Raw genomic sequence first — 25,972 nt, 5'->3', positions numbered from 1 at the left:
AAAAGCTTCTGACCCCGCCACTTGTCTCCATTGACTGCAGCAGGAGCACTGCCCTTCAGTCCCTCGGGAAGGGGAAAGACATGCATTGTCTGACTCAACAGCTTAAGAGAAGAAAGTGAAAACCTGGGAAAAATGTGTAAGGCCAAAACAAAAAAGCAGTAAATACAGCATAAAACTCTTCAGCTCTAGAACAGGTTCTGTAAGGCTGCAAATGGAGAGGAATCACAAGCACCAGTGCTGAAGGGAATAATCTCACTGTCTCACAGTTCTTGTGTTCCTGTGGTTTCCACCATGTCTGTCCCACTGGCAGACGAAATAAGTAGAAAGAAACATTCCCATGGCACGCTGGAATTTTGCAGTCTCGAGCTTTCCTGATCTCCTTTATCACCATCTCTTGGATCAGGAGTGGAAGTCTGGTTCATACAGAATTTTCTGCAGAAATCTACAGGAAAGGTAGGTACTTAAATAGCGTCTGGCAAATGCAAGCCCTCTGCTATGAAACAGATGTGCTTTCAGTCTACATGATCCTCACTGGGCCTCTGTATAAAACAGAGTCTTTGGGATCACATCTTATACTCTCATTCCCTTACTTGTATCCTCAGTCTCTCAAGTATTCCCATTTGTTCCGTATCATACAACTCCACTGGATTATGAACTGTGTAAATCTGCCCATTCATCTGCCTGTAGCTCACCCAAGAAACAGGAAACCCAGAGCAGCACAAACTTTTTCTGCAAACAGAAACAAGAAGACTGCTGTAGACAATAAACAGTTCTGAATCCCCCTTACTGAGGGCATCAGTTCTTCTGGTAGGTGCAGTCAAAAAGGGGAATCACAGACTAAAATAATCTTTCTCATCCATTGCAGAAAGATGTTCACTCTGGCTCTTACTGATTGGTAATGATGAGTGCTGAATGCTTTTATTTTGATAAACTGTGGATGCAACCTCTTCTTGACCCAATAATAATTTTAAACCTTGTGAGGCAAGTGCTTATTCAGATGCTCAGTAATATTAATATAACGAAGCAGCTGCCTTTTATCTGCATCTGCAACACAGTCTCCAGTTTTGTTCTTGCAGATAGTTCTCAGTCCTGTCACAGAGTGGTGAGTTCTGTAAATCAATCAAACGTTAAATAGCGGAGAGGAAAGAGGGAGGTCTCCTCCTAGGCATTTGAAGTGTACAGTTAGTCCCACAACCTCTCTGCCTCATCCTGGAGGGCCTGTAAATAAGTGTGGTCTTTTAAAGCAATCAGCTCTCCTTGGCTCATCCAGATCCAGAAAGTACTCAAAATAGGCTCAGAGATGGCATTATCACTAGATAATAATAATCTTTATGGAAGCTATTTAAGGGTAACTCTAATCTTTTTCATTAGGTGACTTTTGAAACTTCCAGTGCACGGAGATGGTACAGGTTTGGAATACTAAGCAGTAAGAGGTTAGAAGGGATATTTCAGTCTGGTGGCTGTTTCTCCAGATAATTGGATTCCTAATCCCTGAAAAGGTTACGATCTCAGTTTACTCGGCTGGAACAGAAGGTGCCCAATTAGTTTTTTATCGCATAATCCAGTACAGACTCCGGCGTTGCCTGCAAGAGACAGGTAACAATTTGGAAATCATCACAGGAAGGAAAAAATAAGGATGTTGCAGGTACAGAGAAGTCAGGCTCTGACAGATCAGCTTCTGCCTGGTGTTTCTCACTGGAACAGGGAGTGGGATACACCTTTCTCCCAGCTGCTGTAAAACAACAGCTCACAAAATCCAAAAACACAAAGGATGAGAAAGTCCATTCTCTAAAGGGCATTAGCTGGCTACCTGGTATGCAAGAGCCTGCTCCTGTCTAAACAGAGCCTAAACAGATGCTGTAGGGTAACGCTGCTGAGTTAAGATACAGTCTCTCACTCCCTGCCTCCACCTGGACAAGGAAGAGACTTGGTAAAGAAAATAAGACAAAACTTACAGAACAACATAAAACAGAGATGGAAAACAAACAAACAAAACCCTAATAACAGAAAATACTTACACGCATAATTTACAGTACAAGAGCTCGCAATGAATCCTAACACCCAACTTTCTCCCAGGTAACAGGAACCTCCTCTCAGCACCCTGCTCACTTATACACTGAGCATGATGTCACATGGGGTGGAATACCCCTTTGGCTAATTTGGATAAACTGTCCCAGCTGTGTCCCCCAGCCACAGGTGCCACCAGCTCCAGTTCCTCTCCCAGCTCAGGTGAAAATTATTCTGGCCAGAACCAGGACAACACATAAATACCCCTCTTAGCCCAGATCTGGCAGCTCACTGTGAGGTGTTCAGAAGATAAGTTATCTTGGTAGTATTGCTGCTATGCTGTCAGCTTTTTAAAGGTTATGGCACTGAAAGGCATTAGCAGAAAAGCATGGGGGATGGGGAGGTGTTCTATTCTTTATAGACAAACCATATTAAGTCACAACATAATCTTTCAAGGACTGTGAAGCATTTGGTTGCAGCACAGAGGAAATTGTAAATACAGTGGAACCAAGTTAGCTCTTGTAAAACATCTTCACAAGTGCAGAACAAAACACAGAGCCAGTCAAACACGCTATCCCCATCTCCACAGGAAATAAACAGGAAATATCAGTGGGCTTAAATCTAGTCCTAAACCAAAAAAAAAAAAAAAAATAGGAGCCAAAACCAGCAATGTTGTGTAAGGATTATGTCACAGAAGCTTATGAAGTTCTTACTATATCTGGTGCCTTCTTGATAGTATTACTGCTATCAATAATCACAGAATGTTTCATGCAAGGACTCTACCAATGAGTAAGGAGAAGGACTGTATCTCTGGAATAGAAAGCATCCTCAAGGAACTGCTCATTTCTGAACGAGATACTAGGCAAAAGACTGGTGCCAAAAGAGGAATAAAGATCATGGACAATCAGACAAAATGATGTCATCTTCCAGGTACCTAAAGTGGTTGAAGCAGCAGCACAAGGAGCATTGCAAAAAGAAAATTCAGCCCTTGTGGTTCCTGAAGATAAAATAAACCCACTGATTAGTTAGTATGGGTAAGGCTTACTGTACACAGACGATTCTGCAGTCGTTAACTACACCTTTTGAGCAGTCAGGGATCTTGTTTGAATCCTCTCACACACCAGTGCTGTCTCATGGATGACATTTTGCTGGGCTTTTTCCAATGCACTGCAGACCACAAAGGTGTACGCTACCTCAAGTGAAAAGAATTTCCAGTAAGCGTACTAACAGCCTGCATGAGAAAAATACAGACTTTTAAAGGCTATACTGAAAATAAAACAAAGAAAAAGATCTGTCAGAAACCAAGACTTTCTCCTTTATCAATGGGTGAGCTCATTTCCCCCTGCAGCCTGATAAATACATCCATTTGTGTGTAACTAGTTTTATGTCAGATTTCAGACTGGAACAGATTTTTATAGCCCAACCTTGAACTCTAGCAAGCACAGAATCCCAGCTGGGGAGGCAATAAGATAAGCTGCAGCATCAGCCACACAGCCCTGCTCCAGGACAAAGCACAAGGGCTAACATTAGGTGATGCAATGAGCTAACAGGGCATCAGGGACGGGGGCTGAGTACAGTGGACTGCTGCCAGCCAGCTCCCTCACGATCAGAAGCACTCCTGACACATCCAGCAAGTGCTAGACAGCTCTTCCAGGTCAAGGACGATACAAAGCTCTGCCAGATCCCCTCAGCCCAATTCTATTTCCACTCTTGGTTCCCCACATACAGCTCTTCCAGCCCACTATTCTACCCACCCAGGATGGCTACAGCGAGAACTGACTGTCACTGTATTCACGGGCTAGGCAAAAAGCCAGGGGACTCTCTTTGCTGTCACTCACTTGGCAGTGACTGGAACAATTTATTGCAAATCGAAGTGTAAGGACTTGATAATGAAACTATTTCATTTCCATCTCTGATTCATTTGCCACCTGTAAAACTGCAGCCAGGAATGGGCTCTGGAAATGCATTACATAGACTTCCACCAAGCATTGTCTTCATGTTTATGCCTTTACTTCTGTGCCCACTCGCATCAGCTCTGTTATTGTAAATGAGTCCTCCTCTAGCTGGTCCCTGGCTGATCCAGGACCCCAGACTGATTTCCTGCCACAAGGACACAGAGTAATGCAGCTGTCTGCATCTTTTACAGACACGCATTGTGTGCAGTGTTCAAAGCTCCCAGCACGCGAATGTCCTTTCCTGTCCGAGTGGGCTGTCACCCCAGTAAAGGGGAAGCAGTGCCTGCTGGAACACCATAGTCTCTTTGGACAGCTGTTTCACATCAAGGACAAAAAATAGGGCACAGACTGTATTTGGCCACTGACATTTTACAAATGTCTGTGCTAGTACTGTGAGCACAGGAGCCAGTTTCTGACACTCACACCTGGACTGGCACCATTTGGTGGTGGCCCTTTCCATCAGCGTCAGTCCCATCCCCAAGGTGCTTTGTGCTATTTCAGCCAAACTGTTCAAAACTACACAAGTTATAAATGCAACGTTTCTATATGCACCACCACAGCCTGATAATTTGGATCAATTTTACTGTTAAAGCTTATTTGGCAGAGAAAAATTGAATAGTCTATTTCCACTGTTCCCATTGTAGGATAAACATTGCTGCACTACCTCCCAAGGACTCAAACTATTCCCTTCCCCATATACAGACAGCGGCTCAGAGAATTTCATATTTTTTCCACAAAACTATTAGCAGTTTAGACAGTGGTGGCTAGGATGGGTCAGGTTTTGAGTGTAAGAGAAAGAATCTACATCAAATTCAGTTTTCCCTAGCCTAGAAAGTGCAAAGCCTTGCTGCAGTAAATGCTGAAAAGATTTCTTCCCTTTAACTTTTTCTCCATAAGATGCTTTTTACACAAGTCAGAAAGCAACACACATTCTCTCCCACACGAAAAAAAAGCATACAGATCTCTAGAAAACAATCATTTTTTTTTCCTCCTGGGGGCTAGCTTCCTAGAGAGATTGATATTCTTTTTATGTCTCAATCCTCAGGAGACATTCAGGGCCCTTAAATTACTTAAATGCGTTTCTTTGCCATCTGGAGATGAGTTAAGTCTCAGTGGGAACGTGCATCACACTCATATATGTACATGCATTCAACCCTTCCTCACTCGCAGAAAGCAGAAACACCTTGGTGCTGCTGACTTCAGCCCAGTACTCCCCTGTCAATTGGTGTATCTCACGTGTGTGACCAGAGGCTGCAGAAAGGGACACAAGAATTTAGGACTTGGCTGTTTCTGGCCGTGAACGATGTTCAAAACTGGAGACTCCTATATACACACATACAATGGGAATAGACCAATTTCCTGCTTAATGGTTTCCCAGGGCATAGTTTTGTAGAAGACAAGCAGTAGGCCAGCAGACAAATACATAGGACTTGTAACCTCAGAAGGCACATGCCAAGGTCATACACTGGAGCAAGTCACCTCCCTTCTCCAAATCCCAGGCTCTTCAGTCTTAAGAGCCGCACCATCATCTTTTTGAAAATGCTGAATATCTCTGGATGAAGCAGCAGCATATAAAAATGCTAAAATTCTCTACATAGAAGAGAGAAGTATTTTTTTTTTCTCTAGAACACCTGAATTTCTGTGTATCCACATCTTATGCAGGGGTACTGACAGAACCACTACAAAATCGGCATCTAGTTCAGGTTCAGCTTCCCCAGCTCATCCTTTCTCTTACATCTGAACAAGTTAGAATCCTGGGATCCAATAACCTTGAAAACTAGGTAATTTGGGACACATTTTAGAATTAAGGCTATCACTGCTGAAAGAAGGACAGAGGCAGGGAAGCTCTGTGTGCCATGCTGACCTGCTATTGCTCACAGAATAGCATGATTGTGAGCTAGTGGGGGAAAAAAAGAAAAATCTTTTGGCACAAAGTAAGACAGGATTTCAGCTCCTGAATTACATTAATACATAACTGTCCTGTCCAGCTCCCTTCTTGATCTTTCCCCTTAATCCTCCTCTCTCATCTCCTCAACCATGTGCAAATTTTGTTCCACCTTTTCCTGGAAACCTCAGCTGCAAAGATTTGAAGAAGCAGGGATGCTGCAGGGGATTCATGCAGAAAAAAATCTTCATAGAAGATTTAGAAGGCTACAGCACATTGCTGGGGAGGAAGCTTTTTGTTTCTGGGTGGCTAATTAACTTCTGCTTAAGAACTCATTTAAGGAAGAAAAAAGACCACATGAAGAATGGTACAGCACAGCATCAAGTATACTCTTAAGGTTTTATTGAGCTCTAGAACGCACAAAAAATCCCACATGAATGTCTAGTATGTTATTCTCAACATCTCCTTTATTTATATTGACCAGAGCCAAGGTTTATACAGCAGTACAGCTATCCCCTACAAACTAAAATATGACTGAACTGTGGCAAACAGTGGCTTTATGCCAGACAGAAAGTAATTTATAATCTAGCTGAAGTAATTTTATCAACTGTGGGACAATGGCTAACAAGACTGGGAAGATGGTTTTTTAGACCCTCTTTCCATTAGGTCAAAGTCTGAGAAACTGCTTATTTCCCAAGGTGTGATGATGCTTCACAGCCTTATTTGCAAACACTGTGTGAGATGCAAATTGCCTGAATTTGCCCTTTATGCGGAACAGGCATTTGGTTTATTCCTTTACCACTAGTAAGTCAGCTGATGCAGGGAGCAGGTCTTCTTTTTTGGCTTACTGAGACACCCAAAAACAGGCATTGTCTTTATTCTTTGTGCTAAATCAGTGACAAGGCACTGTTTCCCGCACAAATCGAACCACCGCCTAAGAGAACTTTCCATTCTACCCTAAAAGGAAAAGACTCTAGCCTTTATTAAAACTGCTGAGCTATTCAGCATTTCCCAGTTAACAAACTGGCCACTGAGCTAGCACTAGAACCAAGAGCAAATTCCACGATCTCCCACCTCAATTAGCACCTAAAATCACTGCCAGAACAGCAGAGCTGCCCAGTACTAATCTAGTCTAGGACAAGACATCTGAAAGGTGCCAACCAAGAGTTAGACTGTAGGAGGCAGACCCTAACCTCTTCTCCTGTTGCTGAGCTCTCATCACTTTCAAGCTCTTAGAGTAGCATACCAGATCATGTGTTTCAGCGAGGTTGTCACTGCTTTCCTTGCTCTCTGACAAACTGCCCATGTGACACATCTCAGCCAGTGTGTTCATCCCGGTTCATTATTGACAGAGCCATCTGATCAATGAGCAGCTTCTCCTCCTTGTTGCTTTCCTGAGGAAGCAGCACAATGGTGCCATAGATTTTTAATTCTTCAAACCACTCTGGTGCTGGCAGCCTGATGAGAAGTCAGCAGAGGACAGTCAGGGGTTATAGTTTTGTTTGGATTTGTTCTGTTTTTAAAAAACATTTGGGTCTTTATGTGCAGAGGTTGTGAAATCCAGTGTGTGAACTTGTCTCCCAAGACAGCGCACACATGAAGTCTGGGACAGATGCCCAAGCACAGGTTTCCTTCCAAGGGAACTGACAGACTTGGTCAGTAACCCACCGTGCCTGCAGATCAGTGAGGCACAAATGTTGAAGCAAATCACTCTCTCAGCTGACCCCAAAGGAATGCTGAACTATGTCCTTCAAGTATTTCTCATTCCGACAAATCCATTTGGCCACTGAAACACCTGGATTAGAACATGGGCTTTCCTGTGATATAACTATACAGAAAGGCAAGTATATAGAAAGGATATGCACTGACAGTATTAAGAGTTATCCTCAAAAGAAGGTATAAAAGGAGACTTGATAAACGTGTTCATTTTGAGTCTTACTCCGAGTTACACAGAATCATAAAAATCTTATTTCAGACAGTAAAGCATGGGCATTTTTCTGTCCAGTGCTGGGCCTGTTTCCTTCAGACATACAGCTGCAATAAGTCAGGCATGCTGAGTTCTACTAAAACTCATCAATTTTTTAGCAGTTCTGGGAGCTACAGATTTTAACTTGGCTGGATATTTAGCTCCACCTTAAAATAAAAATAGCTTTAAAAAGCCAGAGCAGCATTTAATTCCTTAATTTTTTGTATTTTTTTTTTTTTAACACTGAGGGTGGTGGAACACTGGCCCAGGTTGTCCAGAGAGGCGGTGGATGCCTCATCCCTGGAAACATTCAAGGCCGGGTTGGATGAGGCTCTGAGCAGAGCATGTCCCTGCTCCTTGCAGGGGAGTTGGACTGGGTGGCCTTTAAAGGTCCCTTCCAACCCAAACTAGTCTATGATTCTAAGTATGTAATTCAGCAGGCACAAAACTCCAAGTATAAAGCAATCAAAGGTGATTTAAATAAAAATTATCTACCAGTGACCTAAAAGACAAACCAAGATGTGAGGGGGAAGGCCTTGTTATTAAGGTACCAGACTGGAAAGGAGAACTCTTATGTACTCTCCTCCAAGGAGCAAGACGTTGCTTAAGCAGCAGTGACTCTGTCTATTCACCCGAGAAATGCAGAGAATATAGTCCAAGCTCCTAAAACACTATAAAAGCATTAAGATTTTCCAATAGCTATTCAAGATGTGAGTGTTAAAAGCAATTGACTGAATAGAAGTACATCTTACAGAGTGGGCAGACCACTGCATTTTTTCCCTGAGTGTGCTACCCACAATGCACAGCTTGCCCATACTCTTTTGAAAGCTCAGCCCTCAGCATCTTGCCAGAAAAAGCTTATTAAGCCATCAGCAAAGGCTTTAAAAATGTAAGATAGAGCTGACTGGCTTTCTTCAAATTACTGTTTCTGCCATTACCTGCCTGGGCCAGAAGCATCAACCAAGACATAACCTGCACGTTAGAAATTCATCTGCAGCCATTCACCTTCCAAGTTTCCTTACACCAGAGGAGACCCTATGAGATACGCCAGACAAACACTAAAATCTCTTGCAAACACAGCTAACGTGAATTCCTGTAGAGACAAAAAAATGAGGCAGTTTTAAGTACATATTTGGAAAGTTTCCTTTCTTCATTGTCCTGAATGCAGGAGGGACACCCCTCCTTCCTCCTCCAGTAATAATATCGTCTGATGCATAAAATGCCATAAAAAGTGGACCTAGGTTTCTTAGATCAATCTTGTAGAACATCAGAGGAGCAGCAATACCAGAATCTGGTCCACCACTTCTCTCACAGTGAATGAGGTTTTTTTAGACTGTGGAACAAGGTCAAAGATATCAGGACAATCCTAGGGCTCTGCAGTGACGCTTGCTGTCTGCCTAGGGCACAGGTACCACAAGGTGCTGCAGCAGTTATGGAAGAGCAATGCTGCCATCTTCGGACAATCAGAATGACAGCCTCCACCTAGACAGGCACAGGACAAAAAGGTGTTCAATGTCGCATGAATTGCAGATCTCTAAACATTTTCTGTTAGAGGTCCAGTTTCTTTAAGCTGACTAATAATAGACTCTGCCTGCTGCCAGGACAAAGCATTCGAGTGTGTTTCAAGAGCAAGTGCAGAACAATTATAGTAGTAACAAAACACCCAAGATGCTATCTTGCTAAAGGATACTCAGTAGGCTGGTCTCTGCAGATTCAGAAAAAGAGCTTTGTCAAACTTCTTTGGGAGGATTCTTGCCCATGCGTATCTGGATGCCATGCATTTTATTCTCTAAAATGATCTCCAAATGCTATGACCTTGGGGCCCACTCTGCACCTCAGAAAGGCTGAAAAACATTTCCCAGGCCTAGCTGTCTTAGAATCATAGAATGTCCTAAACCCAAATAGGAAATCACTTCAAAGCAGACAATGATAGTAAGATAGTACTGCAGGTAAAAGCATTAGCTCTACAATGGTTTAGAGTCACTAAACTTTACCGCAAGAACTTCTTTCATTCTCTCCAACTCAGATGGATTTTAACCTAGAAGCAAAAACTGAAATAAACGTTTCACAAATCCCTCACAAATGTAGTCGTCTTTGTATCTGTTTTCAGCTATGTGCATCACACACAAGAGGTGCCACAGCCAAGAGGTTTCTCTAGACTGTTCAAACGGCTTTAACCACAGACGAAAAAAAAAGATCCAGAAAGCATGTAAGACAAGTAAGACTCCTTCATCTCCTTAAGCTAATTGCACATGTACCAGTGGCCAAGAAAGGAAAATTTCAAACTATGCTTTAGGCTCATTTATGACACACACAGGGGAGGTGTTAGGCTGTTGCAGTCCTATGGTGCAAATAAAATCATTACAAGTCAGGAGCAGAGACCATGGCACTGGAAGAATGGCAGATCACACAGGTGAGGGTGAAAGAGTCCATCTTTATTAAAAAGATTAAAAGTTCAGCTGAAACCTCTTACAAATGCTGAACAGTAGTACATGGCACAGAAAACCCCATCAAAGAAAACTCTGCTCATTGATGAAAATACTGAAACTACTCTGAAGTCTGCCTTTAGTATGAAATGAACGCTGCTACTGAACTTTTTACCCAATGATCTGAAGGACAGAACTATGTGAGTCATAAAAGGACTCTTACAAAAAAAAAAAAAAAAAAGGTATGTTCGTGTTCTTTCATGCACTTATACTATAAACACAGCAGACAAAGACCCTCCTCCTTCCAGGAGATGCTCTAATACATGAGCAAAAATATAACTGGAGTGATATAAAATAATCAAACACAGCATAATTAACAGAATAACATTCGGACACTTTATTAGATACGAAGAAAGGCCAGGAGGTGCTTTCGGACACATTAACAGATGGGCTACAGATCTGCTAATCTACCAGTGTAGACTTATCACATTGCAACAGAGCTCATCAAGAGAGACCTGAAAGAATTTTTAAAAGTTTATATTCAGGGAAAGTAGCATGGGACAGGGAAGAGAGGAGAAGGAAAGAGACCCAGCATCCTCGTCACAAAACAAACCAATAAAGAAACCTCTCTTACCACTCAATGTCCATGTGGAAATTACTTTGGTCTACTTCCATTGGTTAAGTACCTCTTAGGTAGGTTCATACATTTTCTAGTACTAATATGCTTTTCGGAAAGCGGAGATAAAGCACTTTTTACTTTCAGAGCTCTCTATGACAATGATGTCGGCTCAGCATCCCTGTGAGGTAGGCAAAAATTAGCTGTTTTCTAAGACACAGAGAAGTTAAGTGACCTCCTCAAAGCTGTGGTGAAGAATATGTTGTGTATTATCAATATCCTTCAGAATGTGGAATGATACTGTTTTGCACAGACAGGGAATTGGAGGCAACCAGCATCTGTTAGTAAGGAATTACTGAATTTTCATCTCATTCTTACTATTAAAATGCTTTAAATCCCCTGCCCCACGCCTTGAAAAGTGTTCCACAAACATACAGATCTTCTAGTGAGCTCCTCCTTCATCTCTGTAACAAAAAGCCCCGGTCCTTCCCAGCAGTAAGCATTCTACACAGCAGGCTTTTCCCTGCTAGTAAAGGGCAGCCTAGACACAACTAGAGTTACAGACACTCCTCCACCAGTGACCACATCCTGGATCTTTCCACTGTTACAATTACAGTTATCAAAGAGATGAGCCAAGCATCAGTTGTTACTTCAAGAAATTTAGCTTGAGTACTCTAGTTTATGTTAAAGGAGGAGAAAAAGGTAACTGTCCACTCTTTTAAACTGAGAGCTACACAAAAACAAGCTATCATAAAATAAAGCACGCTGCTGCTACAAAAGGTAGCAACAAAGCCATGCTGGGATTAACCTCATAATCCCATATATCCCCAGTTCCAAGGTTAACAGCTTCACCAGCTCAGTCCATATCCCTAGAAAAGCTTTTGCTTTGCAGAAAAGTGAAGTGAGTCTTAGAGCCAGCCTCTTCTTTATTCTGTAGGTCCACAGAGAAGTAACAGTAGATACTGCATTGTGTATGTCTGTATTAAAAACAGTTTCCAAAACCTTCTGGATATCTCCTTCCATCCAGCTGAGCTGAACTTTTGAATTTTCTCCTCATGTTTCTAATCTAAACTAAGCATTTTGCTGTAGAAAGCAGCACAGAAATCCGTCTCCTCGTCTTGTGCGTAGCCAGATCAGAGAGATCACTTGCCCAATTTTAATAAAAGATGAAACTGTGGCTCGTAAAACAGGCCTGCAAAGAATCCTTCCCGTTGGCTACAGCTCAGCAACAGCTGGGTACCGCTGGATAACACGAAGCCGTAAAACCAGTCAGTCAAACAGCTCTACCATGTCATCTTGCACCACCAACTCAAGTTTTACTACTGTCAGTCCAATCCATTAACGCTCAGCACTTTCAGCTGCACACAGGGGTGGAACTTACCCATGACAGATGCAGGATAACACCACGCTAGTTTATTGCTTATGTTTAAAAGCTCTTCATACAGTGGTCAGCACACTCCCACTTGGTTCAAAAGCAAGGTTGTGCTCCAGGCACCAGCAGCTCTAGTTCAACACCTGTATTTATTCCTCTGAAGCTTTTCACAACTCCTGTGAAGAAACTTCGCACCAAAACCCTGCAAACAAGAAACAAATGCTTTTTCTTCAGCACAGGACGGAATTCAGTTGCCAACAAGTTACGTGGTATGGATCAAATTCATCTTTGCACCGGAAGTCACACTTTTTCCCACTTGTGTTTGGCATGTTTTTCACACTGCTACATAACTGTTGAAATAATCAATTCTCCAGATGGCCACATGAATATCAAGTGGCAAGATCTGCAGGAGAAAATGAAACAACACCGTAAGGTGCACGGACAGGGAAAGAAATGGGGAACTTCACTTCAGAGCTGACTTAACATTTCAATGTGATTCAGTCACACAAACTCTGGACTCCAGGAGGAAAAATCTTTTTAATAAAAATGGTTTCTTCCTTTTTCCAGTCCTAATTTTTATGCACAGCCAATGCAATAATCTTGATTTCTTTTTTCTAACCCTCTATCTTTTTTCTTTTCTCAACTGGGCTTCTTATTAGAAGACATTTGACTATAATACTCTGGGCCTCTAAATAATCAGAGAATGAAAATTGAAAAAATATTTTTTTAAAACTAAGAATTTGTTCTTCCACTCATGTATCCATTAATTCATATCCAGCCAGAGAAATCTGTCACTCTCTCTCTCAGCTCCCCCTTAATTCTAAGACTGTCATTTCAGAGAATAAATTCTAAGCAAATGGAAAAATTGAAAACACTCATTTTTCTATGCACTGAGGGTTTTTCAGTTGCATGATTCACATTTATAGCTTCAGCTTTCGTAGCAGAATATAGATTTACTGGTTTTGGCTTAAAATTTATGCAGTGGGCTATTTGTGTTCCATTTTAGAATCAACATCCCACAGAGATTCATAACTTTGACATTTCTAGACTGTAAGGACCAAGCAGAAGCAATAGCTAATGAATTAGTATGTAGTGCATTTCAGGGAACTTGGAAATAAAAGCTCAAAATTTGTCTAGGAAAAAACCACCAACAAAAATGAAAACATACAACCAGTGAAGGTGCACTGTGCTCGCAATGGAGTGGAGTATATAGCACCTATATCTCTGTGATGCTAAACATTTGGCAGTGTTTTCTGTTTTCCTGATTGGTCCAGGAATCACTGGACTCCTTGATCACGGTAAGAAAAGGAGCCATAAGAGCAACCACAGTGCTTGTGAAGGGAACAGAGAGTTTATATTTGAAGCTCAATCTTAATTTTATTGAGTTGACAGTGAAAGAATTCAGTGGCAAAAGGATGAGATTATTTAAATGTTTCCTTATCCTCACATCACCTTGCTTCCCTGAAGCAAAGCTGCGTAGTTCACCCCTTCCGAAGAACTGACAAATCACTTGAAAAGTCTGTTGTACAAGCTAACCAAGACCAGAAATTATAAAATTCACGTAAAACCAACAGCTCAAGACGGTCTCTCAATTCTTCGCACTGTACATAGTAGGTCATCTACCCCCATCATCCACTGTTAATTGGCATTAATACTGAATTGTGAGGCCTGACTCTATACACTCTGTTACAGTTTGGGCAGAGCACCGGCTGGTGCCAGTGTAATCCCAAAAACATAGAAAAGCCCCAAGAGGAGATTGAGTTTGGCTGTCCGCTGAGGAATTTTGTTGAAGCTCTGACTCCGAAACTGTCTCTCCAGCGAAAACGCCATCGGGATGGTGAGCAGTGGCAACGCCATGCTGATGGTATAGCGTGTGGCCAGCACACAGAAAATCAGGTAGGGCAAGAAGAGCAGCACGGTGTAGAGAACATAGGAGAACGCAGGGCCGATGAGGATAGCCAGGGTGACAATACCCGCCTGCCGGTCAGACTCCATGTCTCGCGTGTTGTTGCTGTGCAGGATGGCCTCAGTGCTGAGAGCCAGCGGGATAGCGTAGAGCAGTGGCGAGACAGACAGGTACCCAACCTGCACAGCGTGGGCAAACATGACAGCCAGAGGCCCAAAGGTGATCAGGATGACCACGTCTCCAAGTGCAACATATTTAAATCCAATTCCTGTGGCAAGACACAAGGATAAAACGAAGCATCATCAAACAACTCACATGGCAGAAGAGAATGGATAATATAACAGATCAGCCCTTCCCACAGAGAAATTGTAAAATGACCAATGCACACGTAGCTATGACCGAAAAGGGTATTTTCTCTTTTTTTTCCAATGATAATAAAGGAAATGCAGCTTCTGAATTTGTCTCATCAAACAATGTAACAGAAACTAAGCTTCTAATACCCATTTTCACATATTTCTGCAGAAATCTATAGAAATAAGGTACTTATTACTGTGATCATGCATACTAGAACCTGATCCTGAATAAATATATAAAATGCTCAGAACAAAACAAAAACTGACAAGGTTCTTTCAAGGAAACTAACATAACTGTTTGAAAGTTTGACACTTTGAAACTGACTTTGTATCTACCCAATACAGGAAGACAATAAAAATATCCTTCTCTTATTAAGAACAAACACAAGCTGTTCTACATTCGCAATGAAACTCCATCAAGAGAATAACAACAAAACATTCCAAACGAAAGTAACAGATTCCACTAACGGAAAAGAACATATCCAGTGAGCCATACTGCTGAGGGATACATGACACACATCACGAAAGCAATAGTTCTGATAAGCATCTAAAGCCATATACGTAAATAACAGTGTCTCAAGACCACTTTCCAACTGAAGAACTTAGTGTGCCTCTTCCCACACCTCCCTACAACAATCAGTGGCACAGAATATAAGTTTATGTACCAGTACTCCAGAAAATACCACCATCTTCTAGAAACCCTTGACAAGTCAGCTAGTTCTGTCTCGTTTACATTCAGAATCACAGCAAATGGGATACAGTGCTTACCTCCAGTATACAGGAAGGAGCTGGAAAGTCCTCCAAAGTAAATCAGGGCCAGGTGCTCCAGCTTGAGCGTTGAGACAGCATAGAGCCCCGCAGCACAGATACAGCCCACAGTATAAAGGAAGACTCCAAACCGGACTACGTCCTGAGGCTCCAAAATCTGGTCTACCAAAGTCCTGTCATCGCTCTTCTTGTGATCGATGCCTTTGGAGAAGTCGTAGTAGGTATTCACCAAGTTGCCGGCTCCGTGCACAGCCAGGACGGTCACGGCGCTTCCCACCAACAGCCCTGGGTCTAGAGCTCCCTCGGCCCGGTAGGCCAGCGCGCTGCCCAGCGCCACGGGGGTGAGGGAGGCACTGAAACTCCAAGGTCTGAGCGCCAGCACATAGGCCGCACACTTCTGTCTCCAGGTGCCGGGGGGGGCCGTCTCGGGGCCCGCCAGCGCGGCGCCGGAGCCGTTCCTCTCGCTCCCCCGGGGGCTCTCGGCGCTAATGCTGATCTTCTGCACCGGGTCTCCCGGCCCCATGCTCTCCCCGCCGCCCCGTCTCACAGCAGCAGCACCTAGAAAGGGGAAGGCCCCGCCCGTTAGCCCGGCGGCCGCCGCGGGACCCAGCGGGGCGGAAGCACCGCCGCCGCCGCCGCCATGGCCGCGCGCGCCGCCCTTACCCGCCCGAGGGGCGCCCGCCCCGCGCGCCACAGCCGCCGACGCCCTCCGCGCCTGCGCCCAAACGGCCGCTCCCGCCCAAGCGGCCCCTCCCGCCCCTCCTCACCGCCCCCCCGCGCCCCCGCGGCTTCGCGCAGGGGGGTTCCGCGGAGGGGGTCGCGTACCAGGGCGACCCGCCAGCACCTCTCGGCGTAAACATTAAACGGTCCACGTCGTAAGGCGCGGCTGCGAGCTGTCACGCTGAAGCACACATCAACACTGCTACACGCGCTGTCACGGCACCACAGCGCCTATAGCAGAGCGCCGCCCCGGCTGCCCTTGGTCCTGTCATGGGTAGTCGGACACATTTCAGCGACGCACAGCGGGCGCGGCACTGCACCGCGCCACTCCCTCCACGCATGCGTAGACAGGGCACAAGGCTTTGCGGGAGGGCGGAAGCCGGCCGGCGTCTGGAAGGTGGGCCTAGTGCAGACTTTTCACCAATAGAGCACATTCAGCATTGCCATTGGTTAGCTGTACTGCCAGTCGGGAGCGGGTGGCTTGATGATTGGCCGGGGAGCGACAGTCTCTCCTTGCTGTTCCTTGGGCGACGGGGTGGAGCTAGGAGCACTCCTTCCCTTTTTCTCTTTTTCTACTAGTCAGATGCGGTGCCTATCAAAGTCCTTCTGGGAGGTGATTGGCCAGCAGCAGCTCGCCGGTCCGGCAGGCGCAGGGGAGAGGAGGGCGTGGGGCCCGGGGCCCGGAGCGGGGAAGCTGGCGGCGGCAGCCGGGGCGGAGGCGGTGAGTGCGGCTCTGGAGCCTCCCTCCCGTCTCCCCTCCCCGTTCCCCTCACCTCCCGTCACGGCCCCGCCCGCCCTTCCCGCCTCAGCGCCCTCCCGCCCTCCCTCCTCTGTCAGCGGCACCGGTGCTCCCGCGGGCGCCTCGGCCCCGCGCCGCCGTTCCCCGCTCAGACCGGCCTGCCCGAGCCCCCCCCCCCCCCCCCCGCCTCATCCCTCCCTCGCTCCCGGCCCGTGGAAGGGCGGCGGTGGGATTCCCCCCGCGGGCTCGGGCCTGCCGGCTCCTGCCCGGTCCCTCTGCCCGTGCGGCTGTGAGGGAAGGCCCGCGCAGGGAGAGCCCGGCCGGCGGTGGGGGGGCCGCAGTCACTGGCTGCTCTCTTCGTCCGGGGGAGCTTCTCCTGGCTGCCAGCCGCGGGGAAGCTCCGGAGCCGCCTCACGCTGTCACCTCGGTGGATCTTCGTGACGGCGCGGGGAGGGATGTTTGGGGAAGAAGAAGTTGAATTTTCGGTGCCTCTGTTGCTGCGGGCCCTTCTGTCAAGTGCTGGGTTTGGGCTTATGTAATTGGAAAATCCAGGGGGTCAAGTCTCTCAAATATTTTCCACATAAAGCAAGACTCATGAGAAAGTTTGGTTATGCATTGTAATAGTAAACATCCTGCTGCAGTGCCTGGTGTTGCTATAAGTAGTCTTCCCGTCTCTGAACGTCTGCTGGGGAATGTGATGCTTGCCAGGCCCTGAGTTTGGCAAGTGTTGGCATAGCACTAGAGTTTTTGTGGAGAAACTTGGATGAAGGCGTTCAAGGAGGAGTCAGTTATGATAATTATATAATCATAGGAATGATTATGCCCACTTATTATAGAATGATTGTAAAACCTAATCTGACCTTGCTATTTTTCAGCTACTGCATGATGATTTAGAATTAGATCACCATGGGGTTGGGCACCTGACCTACTGGAGCATGTTTTGGTATTTGAGGAACTAGGGAGCAAATAGGCTGGGGATCAAGATATTAGGTGGTGATACAGTTTTGTCACTGGGTTGTAAGGCCTCAGGAATATTGTCGTAACTTGTAATTTTATGCTCTACTGGTACAGCATGCTTGCATGCAATGCAATATGTGTTTTGGAAATGGGCAGCATTAAGAAAGAAGCTCAGAGATTTTAGTAGCTGAAAGCAATAAAAAAAAGTCTCTCTCTGAAGAACTTACAGGATTTGATGCCCCCGAGCCCCAACATACCGCCATCATGTCGGGCACTGTGTCCATTCTCCAACAATTTGCCAATGGCTTGAAGAGTCGCAGTGAAGAGACGAGGGCGAAAGCTGCCAAGGACTTGCAGCATTATGTCACCATGGAGCTCCGTGAAGTGAGTGCTGCAAATGAGATGATTTATCCTTGTTTATTGTATGAGGCTGGGTACTTTGGGGATGGAGGTTTTGGGAATGCGGAAGCTGTTCTTAGAGAGCAGATGGGCATAGCAGGGAGCTTACCTTTGCCTCAGTATGTAGGAGAGGTGAGCAAGTCGGTGACATAGATGGGTGGTCAAGCACCAGAATAAATAAGCTTGTCACATATAAGGCACAAAGAAGAGATACTGTTTTGAGTTTGTAATGTATGGTTGTTTTAATTTCTTTCTGTTTAAGTGACCTAAGAAGCATTGTCTTTATGGAGGTTTTGAGGGCAGGAAAGAATGCTAAAAGCTGATTTCAACTTTTTCCTTTTACAGATGAGTCAGGAAGAATCTACCAGGTTTTATGATCAGCTGAACCATCACATATTTGAGCTGGTCTCTAGCTCTGATGCAAATGAAAGGAAGGGTGGCATTTTGGCTATAGGTGAGTGAAAGTGCTTAATGTCTCTGGTGAGTTTTTTCTTCATGCACCAGTCTTTAAGGACAGATTTTCAAAAGGAGTGAGCTTTTATAACTGGGGCATTATGTCTGACTGCTCAGTACACTGAGTGCGTGCGAGTTGCTGGGCTCTGACAATCTGTCTGTAAGTGTCAGTATGGGAGCTGCTGAGTGCTGGAGTGGCTGAAAACCTGGTTCTTAATGGGCACTGACTCTTCTGGGAGTTGGGCATCAAATGTGAGTGCTGAGCATGTGAAAATTCCATTCTTGAGCTCAGCTGAGAGCAGTTTGTGCTGTCCATTTATATGTATCAGGGTAGACTGACTTTCTCAACGCTATTCTGTCTGAGGAGATTGATTCTTGTTATTTAAATTTACCTGGCTCAGTAACAGCAGCTTCCATCCCTGGGAGGGGCTCACATGGCTTCTGCTTTGATTCTGATCAGCTGCTCCATCAGTTACTCTGGTTGTGCTTTCACTGTGACACGGCAGAGCTGTCTGCATCTCGACTCTTAGGGAAACCAGCTCGTGTAAATACTTTGCCTTCGAAGCGAGTAGCCTGTGTTGTAGCAGTTACTTCTTTAATAACGAGATAGGAGATGCTTCTGGTTTAGGCTCACAGACACAATCGTCCTATCCCAACGTGTCTGAAGACAGCGGAAGTCCCTTAGCTAGAGAAGTCTTTGTTGACATCTGATTTTAAGCTGGCAGTATTGCTTTAAAATTGTTTCGGTGAATTTAGTGCTATTGAAGGGTGCTGGCTTGAAAACCCTGGACACTGATGGCCTCTTTATCTACAGAGCAGGTAAAACCAAGGCACCAGCAGTGAAAGCTTCTGCCACACTGCTGCCTGCCAGTGTGCCTCCACCCTGGCCAGGAGAGACCATCTCTAGGCCTGAGGGGGAGAGCAATTTCCTTGGTCCGTTCAGTCTTTGACACCTCTGTTGAGGTGGACCAGCCGTAGCACTTCCATGTGGATGTATGCCTTTCTATTGGGAATGGGTCTGTGCTCCCAGGGTAGATTTTTTTATTATTATTTTTTTTTTCTGTTTAAACTGAAAATGGGGAAAAAATCTATGAAGCTGTTGGGTGCATTTTCCTGCCCACTTAACAAGTTCAGACTTGAAAGAATGGTGTCTCTTTCCTATTGCTGGATTTTTTTTTTTTTCCTGTGGATTTGCAGTTTAGTAGGAATTAATGTGAATCTTTAGGGAATGGATAGGGAATACTAACTCTTGCCCAGGGATTACCTACTGTCTGCCTCACTGGCTTTTAAGGAGAACCTACAGAATTACTCCCTTTCTCTACAGCAAGCCTTATTGGCGTTGAAGGAGGTAACGCCACCCGTATCGGCAGGTTTGCCAACTACCTGAGGAACCTCTTGCCATCCAATGACCCTGTTGTAATGGAGATGGCCTCCAAGGCTATCGGGCGGCTCGCAATGGCTGGTGACACCTTCACAGCTGAGTACGTGGAGTTTGAGGTGAAGCGAGCTCTGGAATGGCTGGGAGCTGACAGGAATGAAGGTCGAAGACACGCAGCTGTAAGTGATACTTATTTATTTTCACCTATTTTGGAATGGGATGGCCTAAATAATTTCTAGACTGTAGTATCATTTATGAGGTTTGTCTATGGGTGCTCATCCTCACAGATTGTTTCACTTCCAGGTTCTTGTCCTGCGCGAGCTGGCAATCAGCGTGCCCACCTTCTTCTTCCAGCAAGTGCAGCCATTCTTTGACAATATATTTGTGGCTGTGTGGGATCCCAAACAGGCCATCCGAGAGGGAGCAGTTTCCGCCTTAAGAGCCTGCCTCATCCTCACCACTCAACGGGAGCCGAAAGAGATGCAGAAGCCCCAGTGGTACAGAGTAAGAAACTAACTTTGTTTTGAAGCAGCTCCTCGTAACACAATGCAAATCATCTAGTGCCAGTTTTTGAGAAAAGCTGTCTAAGCTAAGAACCTGTGTCACCTTTATCGGTATGTCTGATTGTTGGTAGAAAACTACCTCCCCTTGAAAGGATTAAGAATATGATGGCTTACAAAATGAGTAGTTCCTTTAGCCCACTGTACAAGTAAGCAAGAGACTGAACTCCATCAAGAGTAAAAGAGAACAAGAAATCCTTTTACAAATATATCAGTGGTAAGAGAAGAAACAAGGAGCATTTACACCCTTTACTTGATGCAGCGGGGAATGTGACCACTGAGGATAAGGAGAAGGCTGAGGTCCTCAACGCCTTCTTTACTTCTGCCTTTAATAGGCGGATCAGTTATCCTCAGGGCACTTTATGCCCTAATCTGGAAGTCTGGGGTGCCAGGCCAAATACACCCCCTGTGGTACAGGTGGAGACAGTTAGAGAGCTCCTCCTCCATCTGGACTGCCACAAGTCCATGGGACCAGACGGGCTCCATCCTAGGGTGCTAAGGGAGTTGGTGGGGGTGATTGCCGAGCCGCTCTCGGCCATCTACCAGCACTCCTGGTTATCTGGGTAGGAACCGGAGGACTGGAGGCTTGCCGATGTGACTCCCATCTACAAGAAGGGCCGTAAGCAGGATCCGGGGAACTACAGGCCTGTCAGCCTGACCTCAGTACCCGGGAAAGTTATGGAGCAAATCATCTTGGGTGAGATCACTCGGCATATGAGTGGCATCCAGGGGATCAGGCCCAGCCAGCACGGGTTCACGAAAGGCAGGTCGTGCTTGACCAACCTCATTTCCTTTTACGACTGGGTGACCAGACTGGTGGATGAAGGAAAGGCTGTTGATGTGGTCTACCTGGACTTCAGCAAAGCCTTTGACACGGTCTCTCACAGTATTCTTCTAGGGAAACTGGCTGCCCGTGGACTGGGTAGGTATACCCTTCTTTGGATAAAGAACTGGCTAGGGGGCCGTGCCCAGCGGGTGGTGGTTAATGGAGTCAAGTCCAGCTGGCAGCCTGTTACAAGTGGTGTCCCCCAGGGGTCGGTACTTGGGCCCATCTTGTTCAATACCTTTATTGATGACCTAGACGAGGGGATTGAGTGTACCCTCAGTAAGTTTGCAGATGACACCAAGTTGGGTGGTGGTGTTGATCTGCCTGAGAGTAGGGAGGCCCTTCAGAGGGATCTGGATAGGCTGGATCGCTGGGCTGAGCTGAATGGGATGAGGTTCAACAAGGCCAAGTGTCGGGTCCTGCACTTTGGCCACAATAACCCCATGCAGCGCTATGGGCTCGGAGCTGAGTGGCTGGAGGACTGTGAAGAGGAAAGGGACCTGGGGGTGTTGGTTGATGCTCAGCTGAACATGAGCTGACAGTGTGCCCAGGAGGGCCAGTGGCGTCCTGGCCTGCATTAGAAATAGTGTGGCCAGCAGGAGCAGGGAGGTAATCATCCCCCTGTATTCGGCGCTGGTGAGGCCGCACCTCGAGTATTGTGTTCGGTTTTGGGCCCCTCACTACAGGAAAGACACTGAAGCCCTGGAACATGTCCAGAGAAGGGCAACAAAGCTGGTGAGGGGTCTGGAGCACAAGTCTTATGAGGAGCGGCTGAGAGAGTTGAGATTGTTTAGTCTGGAGAAGAGGAGGCTCAGGGGAGATCTCATTGCACTCTCTGGCTTCCTGAAGGCAGGTTGTGATGAGCAGGGGTTTGGCCTCTTCTTCCAGGCAACAAGCAGGACCCGAGGAAATGGCCACAAGTTGTACCAGAGGAGGTTTAGATTGGACTTGAGGAAAAACTTTTTCTCCCAAAGAGTGGTCAGGCACTGGAACGGCCTGCCCAGGGAGGTGGTGGAGTCGCCGTCCCTGGCAGTGTTCAAGAGGCGGCTTGATGAGAAGCTACAGGATATGGTTTAGTAGCTGTGGCAGCAATGGTAGTGGGAAGACGGTTGGACTAGATGATCTTATAGGTCCCATCCAACCGTGTGATTCTATGATTCTAAGAGTCTATTGCTCTATCTGCAGCTCGTTTTCAGCTGTTGAGCCTGACCTAGTTTTAGCGCCATGCCATCATCTATCTATTATCATCTCTTACTAGCAGATGGTTTTATTAGTGGAGATAAAACATGAGTGAAAAAGGTAAGGATTATTTTGTCTGAACAATGGCTTTGCTGCCATTGTCACATGAATTCAAGCTTCATAATATCAAATAAGATTTTCAAATAAGATTTGGATAGTGCAATCAAATATTGTGAACTTGAATTCCTCATAGTCAACTATGTGATGCAGATATTGCTGAAGTTTATACCGTGGCATGGTTGACTGGCTGTTTGATCAATGCTGTTGAAAATGCTTTGCAGCAGAGTCTGTGACTTCTGGGTGAATCTGAATTTTGTGGTGTTATACTTTGTTATTATTCAGTTGAGGTTTGTGGCTACTCTTGGAAAATTACAGGGCACCGGTAACTCTTGACTGGTAGCACTAATTTATATCTACAGGCTTTGTTTCTGCATGATCACTGAGATATTTTTTTTTGCTTTTCCCCCAAGCATACATATGAAGAGGCTGAGAAGGGCTTTGATGAGACTTTGGCCAAAGAGAAAGGAATGAACCGTGATGACCGAATCCATGGTGCCTTACTGATCCTCAATGAGCTAGTGAGAATCAGCAGTATGGAGGGAGAGGTGAGCAAATGAACAAGATGGGGATTATAGCTTTTGGCTGCCAGATTTATTGACAGTGTGTAGCAACTCGGCAGTCTGTGGAAATACCTCATTGTTTTTGAAATGGGATTGATGAGATGAAAAGTCAGCTGAACGTGGAGTCAGAGCATTGATTATTACAAATTGAAGTGTGTCAGAGAAATAACAGCAACAAGCTGAGTAGATATTAAGCTCTGATGGAAAGTGCTATTAACTGGATTAATTACAATGAAAAATAATTTTATATAGAACGAAGATTCTCTGTTACATGTTAGATACCCAGATATTTTTGCTGAACTTTGCTTAGCTGATTTTTTTACAGCCGTTTGTATATCGATTATACAGGATGGTGCCCAGGAGGTTTGGGCAACACTGTTTTGGGCATCTCTTATTCAGCTACTTTTTAAAAAAAAACAAAACAAAACCTACTTTTCCGCTTTGTCCAGCGCCTTAGAGAGGAGATGGAAGAGATCACTCAGCAGCAGCTTGTGCATGACAAGTACTGCAAAGACCTGATGGGCTTCAGTACCAAACCTCGCCACATCACTCCCTTCACTAGCTTCCAGTCTCTTCAGCCCTCTCAGTCAAATGCTTTGGCTGGTCTTCTGGGCTACAGCGCCCACCAAGGAATCATGGGTTTCTCAACCTCACCTGTCCCAGCAAAGTCTACCTTGGTAGAAAGCCGATGCTGCAGGGATCTAATGGAAGAGAAGTTTGATCAAGTAAGTGTTTGTTCTTTGACTTGTCCACCAACATTCACAACACCGATTCTTGTAGAGCAATTGTCCTCAGGGTCCTTACTCAGCAGGCAATACTGCGTAATATTGAGCTGAGGCATCAAATCATGTATGTATCCTGGATTTGTCACTGTTTTTCTTAGAGTAAGTGGTTTACTTTCTTTGGAAGCAGTCTTAATTATCCATCTTTCTGATGGACTCTGAATCCAAATGTCAGTAGAATACCTTAAAGCACTCAAGTAAAAAACATTTGTGCATTACTGCTGATGGCCGTCCTTCAAAGCCCAATCTATCTCCTTTCAGGTGTGCCAGTGGGTTCTCAAGTGCAGAACCAGCAAAAATTCTTTGATCCAGATGACGGTTCTCAATCTGCTACCACGGTTGGCGGCTTTCCGTCCTTCAGCATTCACAGGTGACAAGCCAGATGGTCGGATGTTAGAAGTGTTGCTGAGATTGCGCTGGAACTTATCCAGCTCTCTTTGGTCCAGATAAGCTTGTGCAGGCAATGCAGCAGTATAAATGCGGTGCTTGTAAGACAAGCAAATTCATCTGTGGGAGGACAGTTTGTTTTTTTTTCTTAATAAATGTTACTTGATATCTGATGCCAAAATGTTGCTCTGATGAAGAAAATGGATTGAAAACTATTGTCTGGATTTTGTGATCAATGCCATAAGAGAGAGAACATCCTTTTTGGGTTTTTTTTGCATCAGTATGTCAGACTTACTCAATGTATCCCAAATATTACCAGCAGAGTTGTCTTCCTTTTTCTGTGTTGCATGTACCAGGAAATATCAAGTAAAAATAAGAAATATCTGCTGGCTTTAAAGCAGTTCAATTGATTTATCAAGCAAGTTTAGGAGAGTATCAGAGTTGGAGGCAAGTCACCAAGCTGCTCTAAGTGCGTTGGAACAAACTTTATGTTATTATTCCAAAGTTCCAATCAATCGCTATAAAAACAAGATACTTGGGTCTTATTTGTGTATGGTTCCTGTTGCAATGCTTTTTTTTTCCTCATAACTCTTATGTTGTTGACTTTTTTTTTAAATAAAGCTTTCTGGGCTTTGAAAATATTATGTAGTGACATGTTTGCTACTGCTCATGTCAGCAAATTTTATGTGGCTATGTCTGGTGCTTAGTTTTATGCTTTTTAAAGGTTTATTTGCATATGTGCAAATAAACTAATTCCAATATCTGTATTGTTCTCTCTTGTGGGCAGCTGATCAGTATCTTCCAGACACCATGAATCATGTTCTCAGCTGTGTGAAGAAGGAGAAGGAGCGAACAGCAGCCTTCCAGGCCTTGGGTTTGCTTTCTGTGGCTGTGAGGTCTGAGTTTCAAGCTTACCTGCCAAAAGTCCTGGAAATCATTAAAGCAGCTCTTCCACCAAAAGACTTTGCCCACAAGTAAGTATGTGAAGGTTAGAGAAAGAAACTGTAACACTTTTTTTTGTGATGCGGGATCGAATTATTGTATTAGAGGTATTTCTGTAAGACCGATAACACAGAAGTAAGGTGAGGAAAGATGTTTGAAAAATAGCAGCTCCTTTTAATAAACTTTTATGTGGTCCCTTTCCAGGAGACAGAAGTCTGTGCAGGTTGATGCCACAGTCTTCACCTGCATTAGTATGCTGGCACGAGCCATGGGACCCAGTATCCAGCAGGACATCAAAGAGCTTTTGGAACCTATGCTGGCTGTGGGCCTGAGGTAAGTACAGGGCATGGGTGTGTATTTTTCTGTTAGCCACTGGATGGCATTGTTGGCCATACAAAATGAGAGCTTGACAGTCTTCAGATTGAGAATGAAGATTATTGCTTTTAAATGATATTTCAGAAGACTGGTGTAGCTATTTCAGAGGAATAATGTTTTGAGTGTTAATGCGTTTGTTGAGTTACATAAGAGCATTGATCTCTGTGTAAAGAAATCTTTTTGTAGAACAACTAGTGAATTCAAAAGCAGTCTTCTTTCCACTATTCAAAGACATTTGGCAACAGCCTGCAAAAATTTAGAAAGTCTTTGAAGGCCAGCAGATTTCTGCCATATCAAATTGGCAGGAAAGGAGAATTGAAGCACTGAATATTTGCTCCTAG

The 25,972-nt window shown here is 44.9% G+C and overlaps 2 protein-coding genes across 13 annotated transcripts in view; one reads left to right on the top strand and one right to left on the bottom strand.

Moving 5' to 3' along the window:
- Window positions 1-16,265, bottom strand: part of UBIAD1 (UbiA prenyltransferase domain containing 1) — a 100,799-nt gene extending 84,534 nt beyond the window's left edge. For 3 of the 9 annotated variants that reach the window (XR_015260850.1, XR_015260851.1, XR_015260847.1), the window contains exons 1-3: window positions 16,080-16,265; window positions 15,255-15,812; window positions 12,237-14,401 (exon numbers count right to left, since the gene is read on the bottom strand). Coding sequence is in view for 2 of the 9 variants with exons in the window: in XM_086764555.1 (XP_086620681.1) it covers window positions 13,914-14,401; window positions 15,255-15,777 (1,011 nt within the window). In the remaining 7 variants the exon portion in view is untranslated. Of the gene's footprint in view, window positions 1-6,294; window positions 7,521-8,818; window positions 8,907-10,227; window positions 14,402-15,254; window positions 15,813-15,917; window positions 15,955-16,079 lie in introns of those variants that run through there. The other 6 variants (XR_015260849.1, XR_015260848.1, XR_015260852.1 and 3 more) reach the window with 6 other exon arrangements.
- Window positions 16,266-16,646: 381 nt separating this feature from the next.
- The window catches only part of MTOR (mechanistic target of rapamycin kinase), a 67,975-nt gene continuing 58,649 nt past the window's right edge, over window positions 16,647-25,972 (top strand). For 3 of the 4 annotated variants that reach the window (XR_015260791.1, XM_086764276.1, XM_086764274.1), the window contains exons 1-10: window positions 16,647-16,695; window positions 17,891-18,054; window positions 18,415-18,523; window positions 19,847-20,079; window positions 20,204-20,404; window positions 22,996-23,130; window positions 23,595-23,870; window positions 24,189-24,297; window positions 25,102-25,288; window positions 25,461-25,589. Coding sequence is in view for 3 of the 4 variants with exons in the window: in XM_086764276.1 (XP_086620402.1) it covers window positions 17,935-18,054; window positions 18,415-18,523; window positions 19,847-20,079; window positions 20,204-20,404; window positions 22,996-23,130; window positions 23,595-23,870; window positions 24,189-24,297; window positions 25,102-25,288; window positions 25,461-25,589 (1,499 nt within the window). In the remaining variant the exon portion in view is untranslated. Of the gene's footprint in view, window positions 16,696-17,752; window positions 18,055-18,414; window positions 18,524-19,846; window positions 20,080-20,203; window positions 20,405-22,995; window positions 23,131-23,594; window positions 23,871-24,188; window positions 24,298-25,101; window positions 25,289-25,460; window positions 25,590-25,972 lie in introns of those variants that run through there. The other variant, XM_086764275.1, reaches the window with a different exon arrangement.

Source organism: Chlamydotis macqueenii, chromosome 21 (assembly GCF_036417535.1).
Source record: "Chlamydotis macqueenii isolate bChlMac1 chromosome 21, bChlMac1.mat, whole genome shotgun sequence".
Lineage (NCBI taxonomy): Eukaryota > Metazoa > Chordata > Aves > Otidiformes > Otididae > Chlamydotis > Chlamydotis macqueenii.
This window is presented reverse-complemented; position numbering and strand designations above follow the sequence as displayed.